The sequence below is a fragment of the Pelecanus crispus genome, chromosome 5 (genome assembly GCF_030463565.1).
Source record: "Pelecanus crispus isolate bPelCri1 chromosome 5, bPelCri1.pri, whole genome shotgun sequence".
NCBI classification, from domain to species: Eukaryota; Metazoa; Chordata; class Aves; order Pelecaniformes; family Pelecanidae; genus Pelecanus; species Pelecanus crispus.
Window position 1 is genome coordinate 30,430,832 of NC_134647.1, and position 23,408 is coordinate 30,454,239.

General features: G+C 38.7%; 1 protein-coding gene across 1 annotated transcript; it reads right to left on the minus strand.

Moving 5' to 3' along the window:
- Window positions 1-1,603: 1,603 nt before the first annotated feature.
- On the minus strand, window positions 1,604-22,772 carry DYTN (dystrotelin). The gene is made up of 14 exons (XM_009482654.2): window positions 22,625-22,772; window positions 20,428-20,502; window positions 18,595-18,796; window positions 16,459-16,544; window positions 15,484-15,572; window positions 14,735-14,806; window positions 14,227-14,390; window positions 13,234-13,345; window positions 10,455-10,600; window positions 8,681-8,849; window positions 6,891-6,961; window positions 4,025-4,184; window positions 2,277-2,757; window positions 1,604-1,707 (listed from the first exon to the last, which is right to left on the minus strand). The coding sequence occupies exons 1-14, from the start codon at window positions 22,641-22,643 to the stop codon at window positions 1,604-1,606; spliced, it is 1,950 nt and encodes a 649-aa protein (XP_009480929.2). The 5' UTR covers window positions 22,644-22,772.
- Window positions 22,773-23,408: the final 636 nt, after the last annotated feature.

The window sequence follows — 23,408 nt, forward strand, 5'->3', positions numbered from 1 at the left end:
GTTTTGAGGCCATATGCATATACTCATTCACTATTTTTTTTATGCACCTCCTGCAGAACAGTGATAGTAAGTGGTTGAATCTATAATTTTTCTCTCTGAAGTGATACTGAATCATTTCCATTTTCAGGTCTTTAAAATACTTCTGTGCATTATCAGAAAAAAATGGTTTCCTTGTTGCTGCCATCAACAAGAGATACTGCACAATTCCAAGGAAGTAACTTGACCATGGCATATCAACAGCCAAAGAGAGAGAAATTGGCAATCATTTGCACTGCTGAGGAATCACACTTGGTAAATTTGCCATCAGTTCACATTGTCACTTAACAAATAGTTAACAATCCAAAGAAGTAAAACATCTGATAATAACATGCCAATCATTAACTTGCCGTATCTTAACCCATTATCTCAACCTTCAGAACTGCTGTCACTAAAACAATATGCATTTGATGACACTATTGTCACAGACTATACTAATGTATCTCACTGAGTTGCACTGCTGTAAGAAACATGTAGCAAACAAGAAGTAATGAAAGGAAAGCAGTGAGCATCTATTATTTTTCTTCTAAGAGTGATCTAAATTTTTTCTAAGGCCTTCACTCACCCATCATTATAAGAAATTAAGCTAGACTGTAGTATGCATGGATGAAAGCAGTATGCAATGTTTGTTTTGTGTGATATCTTCCTTTCTCTTCAAATCCCAGCCTGTTTCCTTGCTGATGCCCAATAGATGCTTTGTAACCAACTTCAAGTACAACCTGCTACCTACAGCCAATCATCTATCTGTTTACAAACTTCTGTGCAGTTTATATGTTTACTTACATGCATATATATATGCCTGTATGTGTGTGTACAGGCTTGATAAGTATTTTTAATACTCTGGAAGTTTTAGATATGTTCCATCAAATAAATACAAGGTACTAGTAACCAAGGAAAAAATTACTTTTCTCAGATTTTAGATACTGCAGGTAAAATTACATTCTTATTAACCATTCTGTACTAAACATTACATTCTTATTAACTGCTCTATACTAATATATAAGTTAATCAATAATGGAAAGGCTCTTAAGCATTCAAGTTCCTTTAAATGTTCAAAGCATCTTTTCGTTTAAATATGAATTCAGTAGCTTGGAAAAATATGAATATGTAAATATCAAGTATTGTGAAGTGTGACAGTTAAGAACTTATTCCTTCCTTTAGTCTAAGAAACAATGATGTGATAGAAAATACATTACTGAAACCAGTTGACTCAAGCCAACTCCCGTACAAAAAACAAATGTTCCTGAAACACAAGCCATTACTGATTATATAGCAGTGAGAAGAGAGGAGAGGGCAGGACAGTTGTGAAAGCCAGTGTAACATTAATGAAGACATGATGGTTTTTACCAGCTGGGCCAACATCTAGTGCACAGGAGCTGGAAACCACCAATAGAAAAGGAACATTGTTCTCTAATAGTATTTATGGTTCCTGGTGAAGTCAGTAAATGCAGAAATCTGTTATGCTGGGTTTTTACAATGCAACATCTGAGACACTTTGAAGAGTCTAACATGGCATCAACTACCTTCAGTAGTTCAGTTGAAGCTGTAAGGTGAATGGTAGTTTCCATCATTTACAAGCTGGTGAAGTTACTTGGTTGATGAGGTCAGAAAAGGATCTGCAAACATGTTCAGCTGTAGAGAAGAACTGCTGCTGCAAAGCAGACTGTTGAGCTGAAAAGTAGAACAGATTTTAAGTCTTTCAGAGCATTTGGATGGTGCCAGAGCCCTGAAAAACTTTATAAATCTCAAATTTAAGGTAAGTCCATAGAAACAGCAGCTTTTCCCATCATTCTCCTTATTACATCCTCATTGTCAAAACTGAGGCATCCTGAGTGGTGAACAAAGCTCTGCTGTGTAAGACCATTGATTACAAAGGGATTTTGTACTGCTGGAAGTCTGCCTGGGACTGGAGTCATCATTACAGTGTCATGGAAGTGGCAACAGAAAAGACCTCCAGTGCCCCTCACCAGTATAAGTTTGCTCCTTAATTGACTGCTGAGACTGATTTCCTCTTACGTGCTTTGACTCACCCTGTTTCAAATTAGTCCAACATTAGGGGCTATATTCCACCTTACAGGAATATGTTCTACCTTACAATATAGAGCTAGAGTACAGAAGTACTCAATGGCAAAGGCAAGATTCTGAGTTTCCTCTGAGGGTTAAATGATTATGCACAATATTATAGAGTAAACTGGATGAAGGTGAAAAGACAGTGTCAAGATAACTGGGAGAATTTATACCTGGTTGGGCTTGGAGAGACAATGCATCCTTCAGTTTCATCACTAGCTGCTGGAGTTCCACTTCCTCATTGACTTCCTTCTCATCAGGTGGTATCTGCACTGCAGTGGGAGTAAGAACTGTATTCCTCATGATGCCACTGAGGGAGTTTTCTGTCAATTCAAGCAGATATGTTTGATTCTCTTTTGCTTTTTTATACTGCCCCATAACAGGTCTGTCGCTGTGCAGGGACGCTGACTCCAGTGGGTCTTCTGAGAACATAATGTCCACTGCAGTGGGAACCTTGGGTGTCTGTAAAAGCTGCATTCTATTTGCAGAGTTGGGGGGATTCAAAGATTTCCAGTCTTCACATGTTCTGGAAGTAGGCCTCATTTGGGCAGGATTTAACCCACCCTGCATTCCCCTTTCCAGTAGGACCTGTGAATTTCTTGGCATCATATTCTGACACTGTGCAAAAGGATGCTCTGGTGACTGTAACATTGTCTACAACAGAGAAAACACAGAAACTACGTTGTGAAAATAATTGATAACTTGGTTTGCTGGTAGTACTAAAATAGGTAAGAAAATAATTTTGTGTCAGAATATATTTTTTTTTTAATTTCTGTTGAACTAAACCAATTCTTTTCACAAATAAAATATTTTCCTGCAATAAAATAAAACTTTGTGTTTGAGTTTGGACAAATCTATGTGGCCATTTTTTCCACAATTCCAATCTGAAGACATTACATGCTTTAATGCCATTGAAAATTGGGAATAATAATGTTCCAAGAGTAAATTTGCAGGAAAATTGTTCTAAAAGAATTAAACTAAGGGAAAAATACATGTGTATATTAAACACATATTGAATGCCTCACACCTGTTAACATTTGAAATTTTAGAACTAGGTCAGTTGTCAGTGCCGCAGTTGTATTTGAAAGTTCCTAGACAGAACTACGATGGCAAATACCATCCACTGCATGAATGCTGACTCTGATGTAAGTGAGATGCACTGCACTGCCTGTGCATGTACTAGACACTTAACTGCGTGTGTGCAGCCAGTCCTGCATGTTGTGGACAGGCCAGTGTCACAGCATACACACAGGATGGTGTGACATGCCAGGTCATACTGGACTCCATGTGCAAGTGATATAAAGCTGACCAAGTGTGCACTGCAGATGTGTCTGGCTTTTCTCTATGTTTGACCAATCCTGAAAAACACTCTAAATTGCAGAAAATGCTACAAAAATGCTGTAGGTGGCAAATACATATGCATCCCCTGTGAAATAAGGGCCTTTTCAGAACCTCGGAGATATTTGAACTGAACAAGAGTCAATACAATTGTGAAGAAATAAAATATTTTATGTAAGAGAACTGTATTACATCCCAGTACAAGACAAAAGAGTATTTTATTTATTCAAGGCCAACACAGGATTGTTCTCTAAAGAGCAGACTGCAATGAAGTATTTAACATTCTGTTGCAAATAATTTTCTCACTCTTATTGGAATACCCTCTCATTATTTTCATTGCAGTAGTATCTAAACATCCCAGACATGGATATCTGAGCTAGATACTAAATATATACAGAATGACAAGAAAATCCCTGCTGCAAAGAGCCTATCTGCTTTCTCTGAAGACAAGAACCTAAGATGACTGAGCAGACAAACAGAAGGTGCACGAAATAGTATCAAGAGTGGTGGTCTGTAGGAAGAGGAGTTAGTATTCAGTAATTGCTCATAGCTGTGAAGATTCTTGGTATGTTTATCACTATACCTTTACTTCTTGCTTCATTTGCTGCAGCTTCATTTGCAGGTTTTCATGGCTCGCTCTCAGGCTTTGGAGCTTTGCCTCTATTTTGCAGCTTTTGTCTTCCTGGCAGTTGTGAAGAAATTGCATTTTGCCTTTCCATTTGTTGAACTGCTTCTTCATGTACCTGCCAGGGGGACAGGAGGATGGGAATTTTGCCACATCACACACACACACAAATATATGCAGCCATGGAAAAGAGCAAACACTGCAGCACTGCAGACTTTCTCCTCTTTGTCACTTCAGGAAATTTTTGTCAGCTTTGGGGTTAGAGGCCTGTATTTCAGGAACTGGGCTGTACCCATGGAATTAGCAAGAACAGCAGTGTTCTAGATGAGGAAAGATGCAAGTTGAGTGGAACTGTGGCCAGGACTGAGCCTCGCACCTGGGGTTTTACCTTTCCCACAAAGGCAGCTGCAAAAGGAGAGACATTATAGCTGTCCCTCTGTCTAGAAGCAAACTACTTATGGCAACTCCCTGACCTGCAAAAGATTCCCATCATTTCCCCCTGGGCAACAAAAGAGTAAAAGCAGCCTCTACCCCTTTGATTGAGTTCCTTCTTGCTCCTGGTATTCAATGCAGCTTGTTTGATGATACCAATCATTTCTGCACAGGACGCTTGTCCATTAAAAGACACCGTGATTTTTGCAATGAGAAGTGCCACCCTCCCATGCACACCAGAAAATATTTAGAAATTACCTACTCGGAGCACAGCATGACAAAAATACCACCCATATCTCTGTTCTAGAGTTGGGATTTCTCTAAGAAGTTAGGGTAGAAATGCAGTTTTGTCTTCTGTACAGCTGAGGTGGAGACAGACAGCTTATTAACACTACAGTAATAAACTGCTTCATATCACACAGCTGAAACAGTTATCTCCCTCGCTTAGTTACATCCAGAAGTTCATCTGATTCACTTTCTTTTGGGTATGCACTGGCTCACAGACAAGAGCCCCATCAGTTTCACTGGAATTATGCAAGATTTGTCTGAATGGGTCGGCAAGTCAGACCATTTAAAATTAAAGTTAATATTACAGTGGTCCCTTATAACAGCATTTAATGGCTTTCTACTGTAAAATGCTGAATACCTTCAACTAACTCAGAGCCGGGGTTCTGTGAACAGGCACATAAAGGCTGGAAGTTGGTCCACAAATAAGAACAAAGAGCTTCCCATGAGTAATGCGATTCATTTACCCAGTTATATAAGCTCTGGGTCAGAGGGTGATGCAGTATTTCAGGAGCAGGCTTCCCAGACATCCTCTCAATTATTGCTAATCTAAACAAAAACTGATTATCTTTGCTATATGTGCTGGTTTTGGCTGGGGTAGAGTTAATTTTCTTCACAGTAGCTAGTATGGGGCTATGTTTTGGATTTGTGCTGGAAAAACAGTGTTGATAACACAGGGATGTTTTCGTTACTGCTGAGCAGTGCTTACACAGAGTCAAAGCCTTTTCTGCTTCTCACCCCTCCCCACCCCACCAGCGAGCAGGCTGGGGGTGCACAAGAAGCTGGGAGGGGACACAGCAGGGACAGCTGACCCCAACTGACCAAAGGGATATCCCACACCATGTGACACTGTGCTCAGCATATAAAGCTGGGGTAAGAAGGAAGGGGGATGACATTTGCAGTTACAGTGTTTGTCTTCCCAAGTAACTGTTATGTGTGATGGAGCCCTGCTTTCCTGGAGATGGCTGAACACCTGCCTGCTGGTGGGAAGTAGTGAATAAATTCCTTGTTTTGCTTTGCTTGTGGGTGGCACAGCTTTTGCTTTACCTATTAAACTGTCTTTATCTCAACCCACAAGTTTTCTCACTTTTACTCTTCTGATTGTCTCCCCCATCCCACTCGGGGGGAGTGAGCAAGCGGCTGTGTGGGGCCTAGTTGCCAGCTGGGGTTAAACCACACCACCATACCTCTTTATTTTCCCGTGTAAGAACAGAGAGTGAGGTAAGGACACAGAATTACAATGAAACTGCAATTGCTTTGTGCCCGTCTTGGGGTGCCCTTGTGTGAATTTGGAGGAGCAATTGTACATTGACTTATTAGAATGAAACAAAACAGGAATAGAGGGAACTGAACATACTGAAGGAGATAGAGTAGATTCAGGATCAAATTCTACACTTCACTGTAATTCCATTGGTTCCAGTGGTCACAGACATGATTATATCTACAGCACATTCATATATAACTACAAAAATGAAGGAGGGGAAAGCAAAAGTGAAAGAAAAAGGTAAGCATGGTTGCCCATACACCAACACCCCCACCCCAAACCAGAAAAACCACCTAAGAAATTTGTAGTTTAAGAATTAATATTTTATTGTGTCAAAGATTTGAATATCAGAAGGGACTTCTGTGATAATCCAAGTTGTGGAATTTTTACCAATAGTTACTGTATTAAGCCTGTAGTCTCTATTTGACTTACAGAGTATTTTTTAGAAAGATATCCTACTTTGATTTTAAAATTTCATGTGAATTATGAAATTTGTTTTGATTAAGGCTTATTCAGAGAAAAATTTGAAAAATATGCTATTCTGATATTTTTATGTGAATGAACATTTTTTCCCTTAAAAATGACTTTTAGAAATGTAAACTAACAATTGCAGAAATGCTGATGAAAGCAAAACAAAATGTTTTGCTTTGTCAGAAATTGTTTTTCCAGTGATCTCCATTTATAATTTTTGTTTCTGAGTTTTTATCATTCATCCCCATTTGACAGGATTTTTTTAAAAATCTCAAAATCTCTAAAGTATGGAAAAATCATTTGTCTTCTAGCTCTTCATTGGAGCAGTATTGCCCACCAGTCTTCAGTCATTGTACTACTGCATTTACCTACCTGCTTTCATTGTGAATGCTTTTGATGGATTCATGCATTTTTAACACATCTGCTTCAAAAGAGGCTATTGCCTATAATAAAAAAAGAGAAAAGTATCTGTTCATAACTTTATCAGAAATAACATTTCATTTTCTATGCAAATTTTGCTACAGGAGGGCATGGCAAATTTGGGATTTGGTCTGGTTTACAGATTTAGTAGTTAACTTCTTTTATTTAACTGATTGCAATCAATTGATGCATTAAAGTATTTCTAATGGCTATTCAAATGGACTGGAATATTTACTCTGTAGAACAAATTCTTTGTCCCATGACAAAGTCTAAGTGTATGAGAATTTGTTTTGTTTTAAATTGGAACAAAAACCTCATTCCGTGGAATTTCTGCAAAATGGAATATTCTGATTTGGAAACAGTCTCTCCTAAGTCACACAACTGCTTTGGGACAAGGAGATGGAGGGAAGGAGACTGGATGTAGAATAGAGAAGAGGAAGTCCTGGTCTTTGGATGGAAGTAGCAGTCTCTGGTCCATGCAGGGGACAGTAGCCCAGAAGTCAGGGAGACAAACACTTTCCAGGCAAGCTGCTTTAGAGGCATGGTATAGACTGGGCTGGAATCAGGGCTGCCAGGAAATTACAAGACTAAGAGCTGGGTCCACAGGACCTCCAAGCTCATGGATTCTATTAAAAGTTATCATTGGACTTACAGTCTGCATCTTTTTAAGCAACATTGAAGTAATCTGCACTATAAGATGTTGGAAATCAGTATAAAACTCCTCAAAAAGAATTCTCAGTGCAGAGAGGAAATGAACAAGAGAGTAATGCGTGTGACAGAATCCCACTACAGGGATGCAAGTACTGTCTCACTGTCTTCTAAAACAACAAATGCCAGCCATCAAAATTATATGCTTAAGCAATGTCTGCCCACAACTTCTCCTGCAGATATGTGCTGGCTGGCACTATACCTCAAGCTGGGCAGCAGAGTCCTAAAAGACAGGTCTTCCAAAGGGCAGCACAGGAGTACCAGGCAGAGGAGTGACCTGACACGCACAGGCTAGTTCTCAGTTACTGCACCCTTGGCTTCTGGGAAGAACAAGATGAGTGGATGACACAAACTGGTTTGAACACAACCCAGTGTTCCCTATATTCTGAGTATGTGCAGAGCTACCAACCTCTCAAACAAATATAGAAACAAAAAACTGCTATGTACTTATTTTTATCTACACTGTCCTACCCACTCCTCTAGCATTGTTTCTATGCAGGGAACCTGGAAATGGATGATCGGAGGGCTTTTATGCATGAGCTATTTTAGTTGGAGTGGACATTACTATGGGTTTGCCCTTAAGAAGGGCCCATTCTGTCCTCTTACTATTGCCATGGTGACAAAAATGGCCTGAGCCTAATAAGAATTAAGGTGTCCTTCCTTGACATTTGCTTGCAGTAGGAGGACATGATGGCATTTTTTACTGTCAGAATAGAGAAAGGACTCCAGTCTTAGCTAGTCTTTAATGTGCTACTCTAAGACAACTCAAAAACAAAAGAAGTTAACAGAGCAAATATTCTTACAAATGCTTCTGATGGTCATGGATGTCAAGGAGTTATTCTTGGAAGGTTATCAAATTCAAGCTCCACTAAGTTTTCAAATTTCACATTTTTTTCCATAAGTAAGAAATTAACAGAAAGGTGAAGCTGCCCATTACATTTCTTTTACATTGGTAAGTAGAAGGCAATTAGATAGTTAACTTGGCAGGTCTTCTTCATAGCTTTAGCACTATTACAGCTTCATGTTTTGCTCACCTGAGCTTTTGTCTTGCCTTGCTCTGGTGTCTTGCTGTTATTCTCACTCTTCTGCATTACAGTTCTGTTTTCAGATATGAACTTGGGTAACTCCAGGACAGGTCTGTCCACTGGGAAAGACAGGTTTTCAGGGCCAGGTAGTGGTGAAGCACTGGGTTCTGCAGGGGGACTGTATAAAACAGAGAAATAATGAGTAGAGAAAGGATCAAGCCGTATATGGTTTTGGTACCCAGAAAGATAAAGAAAAATAATGTACTGTAAGTAGACAGACAGCTGTGCTATTGACTAAGCAAGAAGTATGGCTTAGCTATACCTGCTGGCATATTTTGGCTGAAAGAATGAAATTCCTGAAAAAAAAATTCCACTCTCTCAACCAAATCTCAACAATAGGTTCTTTTCACCCATTTAGTATCAGTGCAATTTGCTGCGTCTCTTTTTTTGCTTCCTTTAGCCAAGAGCTAAATATATTGGGAAATTCAACTACAAAAAGATAGCAAAGGGCCAGACATCCTGCCGTTCAGTACATTCTATGCTAGGAAAAGTCCAGATACCTATCAGCCCCACAGAGACACCTGTAATGGCAACCCCAAATTCTTCTTTCTCTCATTGCTACCCAAGCATTAGGTAAGCAACCCCCCCCGCAAATTACAGAGAAATCTTGATTGCTCACAGCAGGATCAAAATGAAGAGGTATTTTTTGTTGCTGAATACAAGTAGGGAAATATTAGCAATGGAAAATGTTTTGCATTTCACCACATTCTAAAAAACAAACACTGAAATAATATTCTTCGTGAGAATCACTGTTAACTATCATCCATTGGTCTTACTGTATATAAAAATTTGGTTTCTAATAGCAATGTACTTACCTAGCAGTGTAGCACAATCATATTTTAGAAACTGATTTTTCTCCTCCTTTGCACAAGGATGAAATTAATTCTTTCAGAAAGGAGTGAACATTTCTTCCCTATTTCAGTCTCATGGAAGCCTCATTTTGAGAACACGTGAGATGCAAGAGAGTTTCTACGTCTTTATACAACTAGGAAGGAATTTCACCCTTTGTACATTTGTAGTGCTTATCTTGTATAATCATTCCCTTCAATTTCTACACCTAAATATCAACCAAAATCTCAGAGCAAGGAAGGAGAAACTATAGGGAAAATCACACACGACCTCCAATGCTCATTATTAACCACTGTGATCAGTGGAAATACAGAATGATTTACACATTAACTAAAAGCACACAAAGCAGAACTGATCTGAAAGAACTGGAATGGTGAGTTCAGCTACTCACTATTGTGAGTAATCCTACAGGACTGCAATTCAGTGGGACTTGAGTAGAATGGCTGTCAGTGAACGCACTGTGGGTCACATGTGAAAGCATTCACAGTTAATTTCCAATGAATTTGTCACAGAGGAGGTGCTTAAAACCCCATGCAATTGTGACAGGTACTAAATATTTGCAATGTTTGACCCTAGACTGAGCATAAGAAATGGCATGGGGAGAAAGAGATGACATAAGGAAGGAGGGAAGGAAGACACAAGCATGTCATATTTTATAAGACAACTGGTCATTAGGTTGTCAGCATGGTAATCATGGTTAAGCTACAGAACAATGTGCAGCAACTTCCCATTTATGCTTTCCCTTTTTAATGGAAAAATCATGACATGGTGTCTGTCATAACAAAATCACTTACTCAAAGGACATAATCAAGCAATATCCCACAGCCTGACATATTATTCAGAGATTATAAATCCATCGGAAACAGAAACTCACAAAGTCTTTTTGTGAGTAGGGAAGTGACTCTCCTCCACTATCTCCAGAGCCCTCCTTCTCTGAGCCTCCTTTCTTCTGCAGCGCTCTTGAAACAGGTTGTTCCTGATGGTGCGGAGAAAGTGCTTCGCATTCACCTTTGCTGACATCTATTGGAATGAGGGATAATAAAGAAGGGAGTGAATTTTCAAACAGGTGCTGCCCAGAAGTAGACACAGTCCAAGGCAAAGGCAAGACACAAGAAAGAAAAGGTCCACCTGTTCAACAATTGAAGAGGCTCATGGCTGCTGTCTGAGCCCTAGAAGGGGAGCTGAGGTGGATGATGATGCAGGATGACAGGCAAGAGTGGCTCTAACTCTGTTCGGTAAGAAAAACAGTCTGTCTGGGCCAAATTCAGGCAGCCTGGAAATACCTCATGCAGGATTTTGGCAGTTACAATGATTAAGCTCACGGTCACAATCATAAGTCTGACTGACTAGTATCTAAGTTCCCTCTTGATCAATGGGAAGTACTTTTATACTTGTATGAAGTGTTAATAGATATAGCCTTCTGTGCCTCATGTCCTCCTCTCATACAATACAGTAAAAAACACACTTCTATTTGTCACAGCAGTGTCAGGCTCAGGTACAACTAAGTTCAGTAGCTGTATTATAGGAGGACACAAAGCAATTCTGTCCCAGGAAGTGACTGCTGCAGAACGTGGGGTGACCCATGACAGACTGAACAGGAGAACGCCAAGAAAACATACAGCATGCCTCCTAGTCAGTTCTCAACATCGTAATAGCATTACCACAAGGTGTCAGCACGGTAAGGAAAAACAGTGCTGATATTTCAAATCCCCACTCAGCAGCCCACTCCCTGATAAAGACAATGTGAAAACTTACCCAACCAAGGACAGCACCTTTGAGTGGAAGGTATGGGAAAAGTGTCTTACTACTGATTCTTTTATGTCCCACACAAAGGATATAAAAATGGTATCTGCCATAGTGAGCAGCTTATCTTTTTAATTTTGGTATAGATTTTGGCCACAAAAGTAATATTGACAGGGTTAGTGTTAGAGTAGGGCTTCATAAAGGAAACCTAAGTTCAGTGATCCAGTTGCAATATTGCAGCAACAATGTGGAAAAGCTCAATGTCAGACAGTATAGGAGAGGAAGGGGACTTCATTTTAAAATAAAACTGATTTCACTCACTCATACTCACTCACTCACAAGCACTAATATACGTGTGTCCAAGTAGTCTTTCCAGCATTCACACACCAAGGTGTATGTATACACATGGTATGGCCATGACAACTTACAGTGACATGGAGGACAAGAGATGCCAGTTCTCCTTAAGCCTCCTGGGTTCCTCTTAGTGTGACCATGTGCTGGTTTTTGGATGTGCCTTTAGCTCCTTTAGGAGCTGGCAGTGATTGTGATCTTTTGTCTCCTTATTTGGGTATAGGTCTTGTTCTTTACCTGCGCATCATCATCTCTTGCAATGGCACCTTCAAATGGCAGTTTGTCCTTTGTTTCAGGCTACCTTTTGTTTTCCTGATTTGGTTGTCCTGAGAAGCTGTGTGTGGAAGTGCTCTGATCTTGCTGACCAGCTAATCTAGGTTGCATCATCTCCTGTCTTGTTATATCCCTCCTGCCCTTCCTTCTGGTGCTTCCACATCCACACACTCCCATTCACTCTCCATTCACGCTGATTTTAATGTCTTTATTAGAAATCTCTACATGAGGAGATCAGTTGCCATTTGATTCTCCTACTTTCTCGCAGATGGAGGATGAAGAAGACTATTTGGAGGAATGAACATCTATCTGTTATTTTTAATGCAGATATTGAGCATCCAGATACAGTTTCTCACAGTGTTAGCAATAGGTGTTTATTTTCAGAAAGAGAGCAATGAAGTGGCTACAGTTCAGTGTTCCCCCAGACAAAGGGTGACTGCAAGAGCAGTCCAACTAACATTCTTTTTTTTTGGTGCAGACACTGGTTACCCAGGTATCTTTCATGTTAAATGCAGGGTTTCAGGAAGGAGACCATGAAGTACAGCTTACTAGGGAAACTTTCATGGGCGCTTTTCAGCTCATTTACTGGAACAGAAGAAGATACTGTTATATAGATCCACAAAAAACCCCCTGTCTTCTGCTGCTGTGGGCAAGGTCTGGAATGCCCTGCTCAAAGGAGAAGCTGATTCCAAATATGAATTCCCAGTGTTGAACTTCACCACATCACACCACAGTGTGATGAAAGCACAAGTTCCCCCTGTAATGGAGCCCAAGTAGGTGAGCTTAGTTGAGCCCATGCTGCCTTTTTGTGCTGCATCCCTAACTGACAGAGACAAATGAGTCCAAAAGGTTTACAATGAAGTGGAAAAACTCTGGAATAAAGGAAATTTCATGCAGGAGTTTGTACAGCTGATGAATTAATTTCTGAATGAGTCCGCATTGGGATTGGGAGGAAGGAGCACTGGGACACACTGAGGACATTTTCCACAGGTTTAAGGATGATCTGCAAATGGCAAACATGCCATAAAACTCCTTGGGAAGAGGACTTGCACTGTGACATTTCATAGCTCTATTTGGTTATTTCAGAACAAAACACTCCTAAAGTTAGAAGCCCCCTTTTTTTCTTTCCCTGACTCACTGTTCCCAGATTAATAATGCTAATATGTCACAGCCATTATGGCTAATACACACATAATTTCAAAATCAATGTACTTCAAGAGTCTACTGCCTACTTTCCTACATGAAGAACCTGAACAGAGAAATAAATCAGTACAATGGGACTCTACCTGCACACAGTGTTCCACAACAGGATGTGACCTCTTATGTGGTTTGCTGAGACGACCAGTGAAAAAGCAGACTTGGCAAAGGTCAAAATTGAGGCACTTCAGACAGCGATACCTGTGAGGGAAAACAGAAGGATTAAGTTACTTCCCCACAAGTAAGAACTTGGTGTAAGTGAGCTTGATTACTGAGAAGTCCAGATCCCTGGATTCTGAAATGCAGAGAAGCACCTTTGTTAGAATAATGACTTTCCTCAGCATTCTCTGAATGCAAGAGTTATTTTGTCCAAATGACAGTGGACTATTCTCCAGAACCCACTAATGATTTTGATATTATTTATTTGCTGCATCAAAATTCAGTCCAAGGAAGAAACAGTTGTTCTGGTACCATTTTTGAGAATGCAGTTGCATCTTCATATACTTCTTATGCACCAGCTTATCTCTATTTGCTGCTCTTATGGAACTGTAATATCACTACATTATTGATGTAGGATTTGCAACTTTGCAAAAAAATAAGAATACAAAAAACTAAACCTGCAAGGTTACTGTTACTGAGAAGAGAGTGGCAGTAAAATGCTTTTCTGAGCGTTCTGGTCAGTAGGTAATGGATAGTGTTCTTTTTATACCATTAGGCCATTTTATACTATTACTTACGTGAATAAGATGCTAAGATGGACAACTTAACTAGCCATTTAATACACCTGGTTATGGGACAAAGAACTAAGAAATGAGATACACAGGTTTAATTGGCTTTACCACTGAACTGCCAGCTTACTTTCAGTAAGTCTCCATAATTATGTCTGTGCTAGTTAACTAAAGAGAATCAGGATGCAGGCTTGAGCACTAGCCTGTGATGGTTCTCTTTACCTATCTGACTTGTTAAATTAGATTATGTCTGAAGTTTGTTGCCTAATACAGCAGTTAGAGCCTGTAGGGTATGCAAACAATGGTAAGAACTATTTATATGGATGCTATAGACTACAGTAATTACTGACGCACCTGAGGCCTGTAATAGGGAAAATTTTGCAGACTCTACATCTAGCTTGATGAAAAACCATTTCTGTGGCTGATAATCTGTAACATGTAGGGAGCCACAGGAGAACAGCAGGCTCTGATCTCAGCCAAGACAGGAATTTTTCTTCAACAATTGCTGAATTCAGAACCTGAAAAAAATACATGTCTCAAGTTCAGCCATTTACTTGAAAAGAACTGGTGTCTCATCTACAGTTCCTAATAAAACGTCTGATATTGGACTCTGCTAGCATAGATTTTCCATTCATGTAAGAAGTTACTGGGTTCCAAAGGTTTTGGAATAAATGCAGTATCTTCAGTAGTACCTTACTGAGCATCTTTTCTATAGATATAAATCCTCCTATAGTGTGAGACTGACAGACAGTGCTGCCCCTTAAAAGTAGATACTGGTGGATGTTATATGGTGATACACTTGCAAATTTAATCACCCAGCAACATTCAAAATCATTTCCCAGGGCATCAGAATTTCACTTACCCCATGGAAACAGCTGTGAGTCGCAATTTCCACACAAGACAGAGTGCAGCTTTCTCCCACAATGGCTGGGATCTGCATCAAGAAGAAAGGCTCAGAAACACCTCAATAAAAAACAGATGTTCCCATCACGCTCTGCCGAGATGGTGACAGCACACAGATGGTGAAGCATCTATAGAAATGCCATTTTACATACCATTCTGAAGAAAGCCTGTTCATATTCATACCATCAGTATGCAATTTCATAGTTCAGTATGTGTCAGAATGATTTGCTTCCAGCTCACTTACTGAAATGGATCAACATATTATGTTGCCATACTAGAATACCGAAGGACACTGGATTTGAACCTCAGGGGTCATTTTCAGATCCCATTTTTCAGCGCTAGTTCAGCTTGAAATACCTGTATGCTAAGGCATTTTTATGCAACTGCAAGCTATTCTAGTGAGTACAGGCATCTGAAATTTGGAGTTGATTTAGCAACATCTGTATGCAGCTGTTCCCAAGACCTGTAAGCTCAGGCAAAATGAATGCACAGAGGCACTGATGCGAGTGGTTACTCCGACTGAGAAAAGCTACAGAATTTGATTCTTTTACCTACTTTGCATGGTAGCTCCCTGTGTCCACTGAGTGCCCACTGACTTTGGTCCCATAATGTAATCAAACATAAAATGTATCAACCATGTATTTTTTTTCTCCTAGATTAGGATACTTCTACAAGATATGTGGTGTAACAGCACTGTAGTGACATTACCTGATTTAAGTCTGTTAGTAGGCTTCTCAGGGCACTACGGGTAATCAAGGCTGCCTTCCCATCAGGTACAGCATAAAACTGGAAGAAAGCTGAAAACAACCAGAGGAAAGAAACTGGAATCCTGGCAGAGCCTGAAGTATCTTCTGGCTACTTATTCTCAAACTATCTACATGATGATTGCAGCCTAGCAAATAAACCCCTCAAGAAAGTTCCCCTTTATTGTCTAACAGGCACTCAGTGACTGCTGTGACAATATTTTCTTCCTACAGGCAGGGGAAAGAGAAGGAAAGCAAGGAAATTATGGTAATTCCTTATTCCTGGCAGTTAAGACAGGTAAGGATGAAGGAAACAATGAGCTCATTTTCATGGCTGTAAGAAAAATATTTAAATATGTTTATACAAGACATGTCCTATTTAAATTGTGAATTGTTAATTCCAAATTGTAATTTGGAAGGAAATACACAATATGCAGTGGGAGAGTATGAGGCCAATATGCCACTTGTGGTCCATCTGTTCTCCATTTTGAGCATTTAATTCAGCCAGAAATCTTTGTGCTGCACATTGCACTGGGCTACCTTTATCTGTTATACTTAGTTCTTTAAGCTTTTTTGTCTAATGTTAAAAGGACTCTAAAAGCTTCCTGGATCAAATACATAAAATTGTTTGCTAATCCAATGAAATGCAAAGCTAGGGGTTTTCTGGTCTTTTCTACTAGGCAAATAGAACTTGGCCTTCATTTTTAAGCTCTACTTATCTTAAACTTTACTATGACTTGTTCTGAGACTCTTTATGCAAAGATGGCTATGGACGTTGATGGAAAAGTATTCTGCATCAGCCTTTCTCTATAACTAAGCAGTCAACAATTTACTTTTCGCATGGCAGAACTGTATTGTCTTTTAAAGCAAAAAAATTACAATGGAGATTTTTCTCAATGTTCAGTATTTTAGGCAGTGTATAAAATCATGTATTTCCTACCTCTGTATTTAGCCAGTGGAGTGTCTCCTGAAAGGGCAATTAGGGCAGCTGCAGCAGACCTAGTTTTGATATAACCTGTTCCAGATCTAGGAAAATAGAATAAGTTACACTACATTCACTAAGAATGTAAAAACTGAAGCCTCTAAAGAAAAAAATACTGTTGTGTTGGAAGACAACTTCAAAACTCATATCCTTTTATATGTACATAACTGATGTCGCATTTGAGTGATATTTTGTGTCTAGGACCCTTTGTCACTGAACATAACTACAGAGTTAACTGTTCAAGATACCATGCAATCATAAAACAAAAAGACAGCATCTCCTTCAAAGACCTCACATTCCAAGTAAAATATAATTTTACATTTACAATACATGTCTTAAAAAAATTCTGCTCTTCATTTGTGGAAAGCCTTCCCAAATACAGAAAAGAAAGCAGGATTAAAATCTGGTTTTTTATTGTATCATCAGGCAGCTTCACTGTGGCCTCAGATCTGTACTGAGTTCCTCTTGGGCTGATTCCTTTTAATTTCACTGCATCTCAATTTAATCAAAAAGATATATGCAGGAGCAGGACTTTAGTTTTGACCATTAGATCATAAAGAATGTAGCTTAATTTAGAACCCAAGTTTGCGACATAGGCACCTAATGTTTCTTTACGTGAAGACAAAGCAGACGTGAATTGGAAACCATAAATCAGGAAATCCTGGAATTCTGTATTTAAGATATCACTTTTGCAAAGCAGTATTGCACTTCAGAATATCATTACATAAAATTGTCTTCAAGAATCTTTAGATAAACTGCATTTTTACAGAGCATGCTGCATAAAGCTACAATATAGTCTCTAAAGTATGATCTGCATGGGAAATTGTTGGTCAAAAGTGTCTAGATTTTTAATTTATATATTTAGTTTTTCCAGAACTTTCATAGAAAAAAGTCCAAGATTAAAGCTAAAGTATACAATCAAAAATGATTATGATGACTGATGTAAGCTTATAAAGTAAGCTACCAAATAAACATGGAAAAGCCTTTATGTGCTGCTCTTGCCATGAAACACTTTCCAGTGTTGATAGTGGAGAACAGCACTCTACAGAGAAAACATGATTAGAAGAAAATTATAAGAGGCTTTTTCTATCCTATATACATGGCAAGAAACTTGTGAAATTTTTTTTAAGAAAGAAATTACAACAAAAAGAAAATGACACACTGTCCTAAGAAAATAGAAAAAAAGACCAAGATAGTTCTGTTAAGAAGATTCTTCTAAATTATTTCCCTACAGTGCATACAAATTACAAAATACTCTTGATGTTTCTAGCTTTGTTTCATAATATGCCAGTGTATTCTTAGCCTTAATTGATTTTAAGTACAAAAAAATTCAAAATATGGGACTTTAAGCAGTAGTATGTTATTAATTAATAGTGATTCAAGAAAAAGTCCTGCACGCCACTTACATCTCACTCACTTTCAGTTAAAAACTTTGCTCTGATTTAGAAGGGTATATATTTCACCTGTGGTGAATAAATGCTACGATGAACTTAGCCTTTGTCTTTTAAGTCTGATACAACCACAGACCAATCCTGCCTTTAGTGAATTAATTCATTATTCACAAACAATACATGGGAAAAGTACACTCTGTGAGCTGCTTCCTTATTATTCCCAGAAACTATTTGCTATTCATAGGACCTAGCTGATCAGCTTAGTTATGATATAGTAGTTTTGTTTCATAACTGGTTGATGAACTTTTTAAGTTGGAGAAAAATGAATAATGAAAAGTGACTGGCAAATTCTTGACCTGTGCATGGATACTGTCATTTGAAGGCAAATATGGATTCTTTTTCAAGAACGTATCAAAATATCTTGCAGTCAAAAGAAGAGCTACTCTCTGTAAAGCTGTTCACAGAAAAAGTTAGCATGGACTGGCAGACATCTGGACTTCCAGATAATTTTGGAAACATTTGACTACTGTTTCTCTGATAAAGCTTTGTGCCTCATATTCCTATAGCTGAGCTACTCCCATTGTGTATACCAAGCAAAATACCATCAAAATTGGAGTTTCATACAGAAATGGTATAAGAGTGGTAGAAACAGACTTGGTCTAGCAGTACTTAGTGATGGATTTACATTTGTGCTTCCTCTCACCTGTCATATATGGCAGCTAGCAGGCTCAACGTGAATTCAGCGGCTCTTGGATCTACCTGGCCTGGTTTTTCTAATCTTGCCCTTTGGAACAGTTCTGTCAGCATTCCAGAGATCTGCTGCACTTTCAGAGAAATCTGCTTTTCCCTCTGGCTCTGTTCACTTGATAGGATGTGCTGGATCAGAGAAACATCAATCAAATCCACTGCAGGAAAATTAAGGGAGAAATGAATGAGGATACCTGCCTTTTCATGAATGGAAGCTCAACATTTCTTTATTAGAAGTGCCTAGCTAAGACAAGTCTGTAAAATGAAGTCTAAAACATTATGCAACATAAAAAGGAAATAATCTGGGAAAGGCCTTGCTGGGTTTATGGATGTAGCAAAACTTGTGACACTACAATGATAGAACAGCTCAACTAACATTCCCTGGATGTGATTTTGGGATAGATAGGAAGGGAAGAAAAATAGCATGATTAACTGCATCCAAATTATAGACCTAACTTTAATTCTATGTATAGACAGTATAAAACTACCCACCATTCAGTACTTCAAAATAAAGCTCATCTGGGACTGTGGAAAAAATTTGTTCTTTTATGTAGGCTTTCTCCTCATGCACAAGTACAAAGAGAAGGGGGATGCTATGGCCCAGAAAGGGGAAAACAGGCTGTGCTATCAATGTGTCATGGAATAACTAATATCCAGTCGGAAGAGAGAGCTATGGCTTCTTAAAGGTCACATTCAGTACCGCAGAGGCATGATCAATTAGAATTAACATCAGAAGAGAAAGACTGTAGTAGACTGAAAGTTTGTAGATTGCTGAAGAAGCAGAGAACCTAGAATGTGTCACTGACGGTCTTTCCAACACAGATGGGAAAAGATCAGTGTGAAACACTGCTGAATCTCAGTCTGGAAACCCACATGCAATTCTGGTCACCAGTGTTCAAGGAGGGAGTATAACTGGGATAGATGCTATGAGTGCCTAGAGGAGACATGGAGGACTAGGCAACAGAGCTAATGAAAACCAGTACCTGTGTGAGTTGGTACTTCCATGCTGTGACAACATAGCACCAGGCAGATTTACCATATCAGGGCTGAGATCAGACTAAACACATTCATAGAAGAGCATGCCCAAATGAAAAAATATGGCCAAGGCCAACAAACTAGGCATCTTTTCGGTGCTACCCTGAAGACCTCATTTGCAATGTTGTGCATTTTCAGCAACAGACTGTTTCAGGTGGAAAATTCAAGATTTCCATGCATTTTAGCTCAATATGGAATTTACATCCAATTTCAAAGCAAGCTAGGTGACCAGGGCTTTGTTCCATAATTCTTTGCTGGCACAGAATTCTCACTCACTTCAAAGACAGGGAGAATGAGTGCTAGCTGGGGGTTTTCTGGTCTCTCATATTTTATTTTGTTCTCATTAATCTTATCGTATTAATAATAATGCCTGTCAATGTATTTTTGATGATCCATGATTATTTCCAATAAATCAACTCCTAAGAAACACATGAGAATCTGACATTTAACAAGAATAATAATATACAGATAAAGATTCATAATTGCCAGTGATGTCTACATAGCAGTGTTGCAGATTGTAATAATAATTTGATTCTCCCATGCCTTTAGAATGTCATGACTGACATTCAAAAGGGGAAAAAAATCAATTTGTATATGAAGTACTATCTAGCTCTTAAGCATTCATAATGCATTCTGAGATTCTCAGGTGGAAAATGAGATAGCAAAGTAGCATAATAACTCATGGTGACAGCAACACAAATTTGTTACAGATTCTTCTCCCTGTCAAAGCACAGGATTCTCTTCATCTACTAACACTGGCACAGACTTTGTACTGAGCGTAGTTTTAGGGCAGTTCTGTAGACGGAGCTCTGAACATCACTGAAAGCCTCTGTGAAAGAAAACAAACACACATTACAATAGAGTGGGTTGTTTAAAAAAAAAAAAAAAGGAAAGAAAGAAAAACAAATTGTTTAATTAAAAATCAAAATAACCAAATTTGGACTGGATCAAAACCCACAATACTTTGAAGGAAAATATTGAAAAAAAAAAATAATAAAAAAAAAAAATAATTTTCTTTTTTTCCAATAGCTTTGTGGGGAAAATGGTCTTCTTATGACCAGTGACATGATGTCTCGTAAAAATAGTATTTAACATAGAGAGCACACCTGCTCCTTTGGGAATCAAGTCTATTCGTGGACCAGAAAAAAGGATATGCACTGTGCATACTTTTAGCCAAGATTATAATGAAATAGTATTTCTTCAGGCAAAACAGCTTCTTGATCAGAGATGCTCTTCTACAAGGAACAGTTTGTCAGTCTGCACAGCAGGGTTATTGTTTTGGGTGTGTATTGTTTCAAGCATTAAACAAATTCTCTGTCAAGATCAACATCTGGGACTCTCTCAGAAGAAGATAAGCAATTTACCAGAGCAACTGGCTTTTGACATCTCTGCTTAGTAATCCCGCTCAAGCTGCTCGACTAAATCCCACACCCTTACTTGATTTCAGTTCATTCCTTTCACATCCTTAAAGGATGTTTTCCTAAGTGGGAAGTAAGGGCTTCTGAACACGACCTATACCTGGTACTTTACACACATACCTAGAACTTCAAGAAAAAAAAAAAAAAAGGCTTGCTCACATAGCTTTAGAAACTAGAAAGGGATTTATCAGTTATCCTCCTGTCCTCAGAGACTCTTTCTCCCTGTACTTCAGAGAGGAAGAGTTACTCACAGTTGATGAAGGTCAAAGATAAGCAACAAACATGCATAACTGAGTAGAAACAACTCATGAAAGTCTCTACCTGTTTAGTCTGGAAATAAGCCAATCTGTGTGCAATGGTTTCCCACAAATGTCCCAAACTAATGTTAATAGTCAGCAAATTATGGGTTCTGCTGGTTCCCAGATGCTGCCTAACATATAGAAATAAGCCAATATCTGCTATACCATCTGTTTAGTCCTGCTCTTGTCATACTATGTTTTGTGATATTATTTGGAGATGTAGTGTAGCATGTCATTCAATGTGAAAAATGAGTTTTGACTTCTATGCATCATCAGTTCTCTTTCTTCAGTAAACTGATGCAAAGCTCTTTTGAAAGTAACAGAAAGACTCCCACAGTTTTCAGTAAGCTATGGATTAAATCTGAAATGCTTATTTTCAAATACAAATGCTAGAAACATACACATGATCCAACTCAAACACCTTCCATGTGCAAGATGACTTTCTAAGTGGAGGGAATCTGTTTTAGTAGCCATCTGCTAACTCACTTCAAGTGCATCCTTACAGACAAAATGTGGCCTCAAAGTATGGCATTCTGTGCCTGTCAAGCAATAGTTCCAGAATTAACTTGCAAGAGCACACAAGTAAAACAGCAGACAAAGAAAGAAAAATCCCCCCCAAAATACAAAATATTTTAGGATTATTATTTCTGAGAGGCTATTTAGGGGCAATAAACTCTTTCATTTCTCATAGGAATGGAGCTTATCCTTTGGAAAGAAAACCAGCATGTAATCATTCTGCAGCGGATCAAATTTCACCTCAAGACTCATAAATGTCCTTTGTTGAGAAGCTGACAAAGGAATTCCTACACATATAGAAAAGAGTGCATTGTTTCCTCACATCTCCAGATGGTTACCTGCTAGTTCTGCATTTTGCATTACTTGTTATGTAGCAGACGAAGTATCCACTAAGATTTTGCACTCAAAAAGGGAGTGTACGGCCATCCTTCATGCCTATTCTAGCATACGTGAAAAAACCTTCTCCTATATTATAAATTAGGGAACATGGCCCCTGTGCACCTGAACATTCCGCAAGCCAAGGTGATAACAGCAGGGAAGGTGCTGAGACAGATCCAAAAATAAAGGTGGGACAGCACAGCTGTGTAATTTGTCATTTACGTGTTACAGCAGAGTTTCTGAAAGTGGCATGACTTCACTACAATTCATTAGTTTCTGTCCAAACAGACACAGAAATGTCGCTTCAGAAAAGTTGGGAAAAAAAAAGAAAAATCCTTACCCTGAACGTCTGGATCCATTTGAAACGAACAGATGGCATTAGGCGTTCTATAATGAAACAAACCAAAGTGTAAAACTGCATTTTCTAGACAGAGACATATCGAACCATTCAAATCAAACCTTTTAATCTGAACAATTTACTGGATGCATTTCAGAGATTAAATTAAACAGAATTACACAAAACAACATAATAGTTTTGGTGCCAAGTGCAGAGAAACTCCAGAAAATTGCATGCTCTCGGCTCAGGATAAAGTAGGAGTAACTCTAGTAACTGCAAAATTGTGTCAGGGCGAAACCAGCCCCCAAAGCAGTTCCAAATACAGGAAATGGGATCTTTCACTATTGAAGAGTCTGGTGTTTACATACAGGATTACTACACAGTCCATAGTATATAATTTCAGGTCAGAGAGGGCATACATTTACACCAGACTCTTCCCAAGATTCATTGACTGCAACTGCTCACAAGTCTAGTTTCTAAAATTTTCAAACTGAACTAAAGTTTTCAGCTGAGCTGACATTATTTCTTTTTGAGCTGAGGAGGAAGGGAAAAAGGAAGCATGACTATGAATCTACTTCTTTACACAACTCTGAAAGCAAAAGTAATTATGGACCAGATAATACTAGAAACTGAATATCTCCGCTCAGGATTTATTTCAGTAATGCTCTAAACTACATTATATTTTTATACATAAAAATATAAGTATGAATTCAGCATGGTAACTATCTTTCAGTTAATATTACGGTTGAAAAACACTAGGTATAACAGATCTAAGTTACAGAAGACA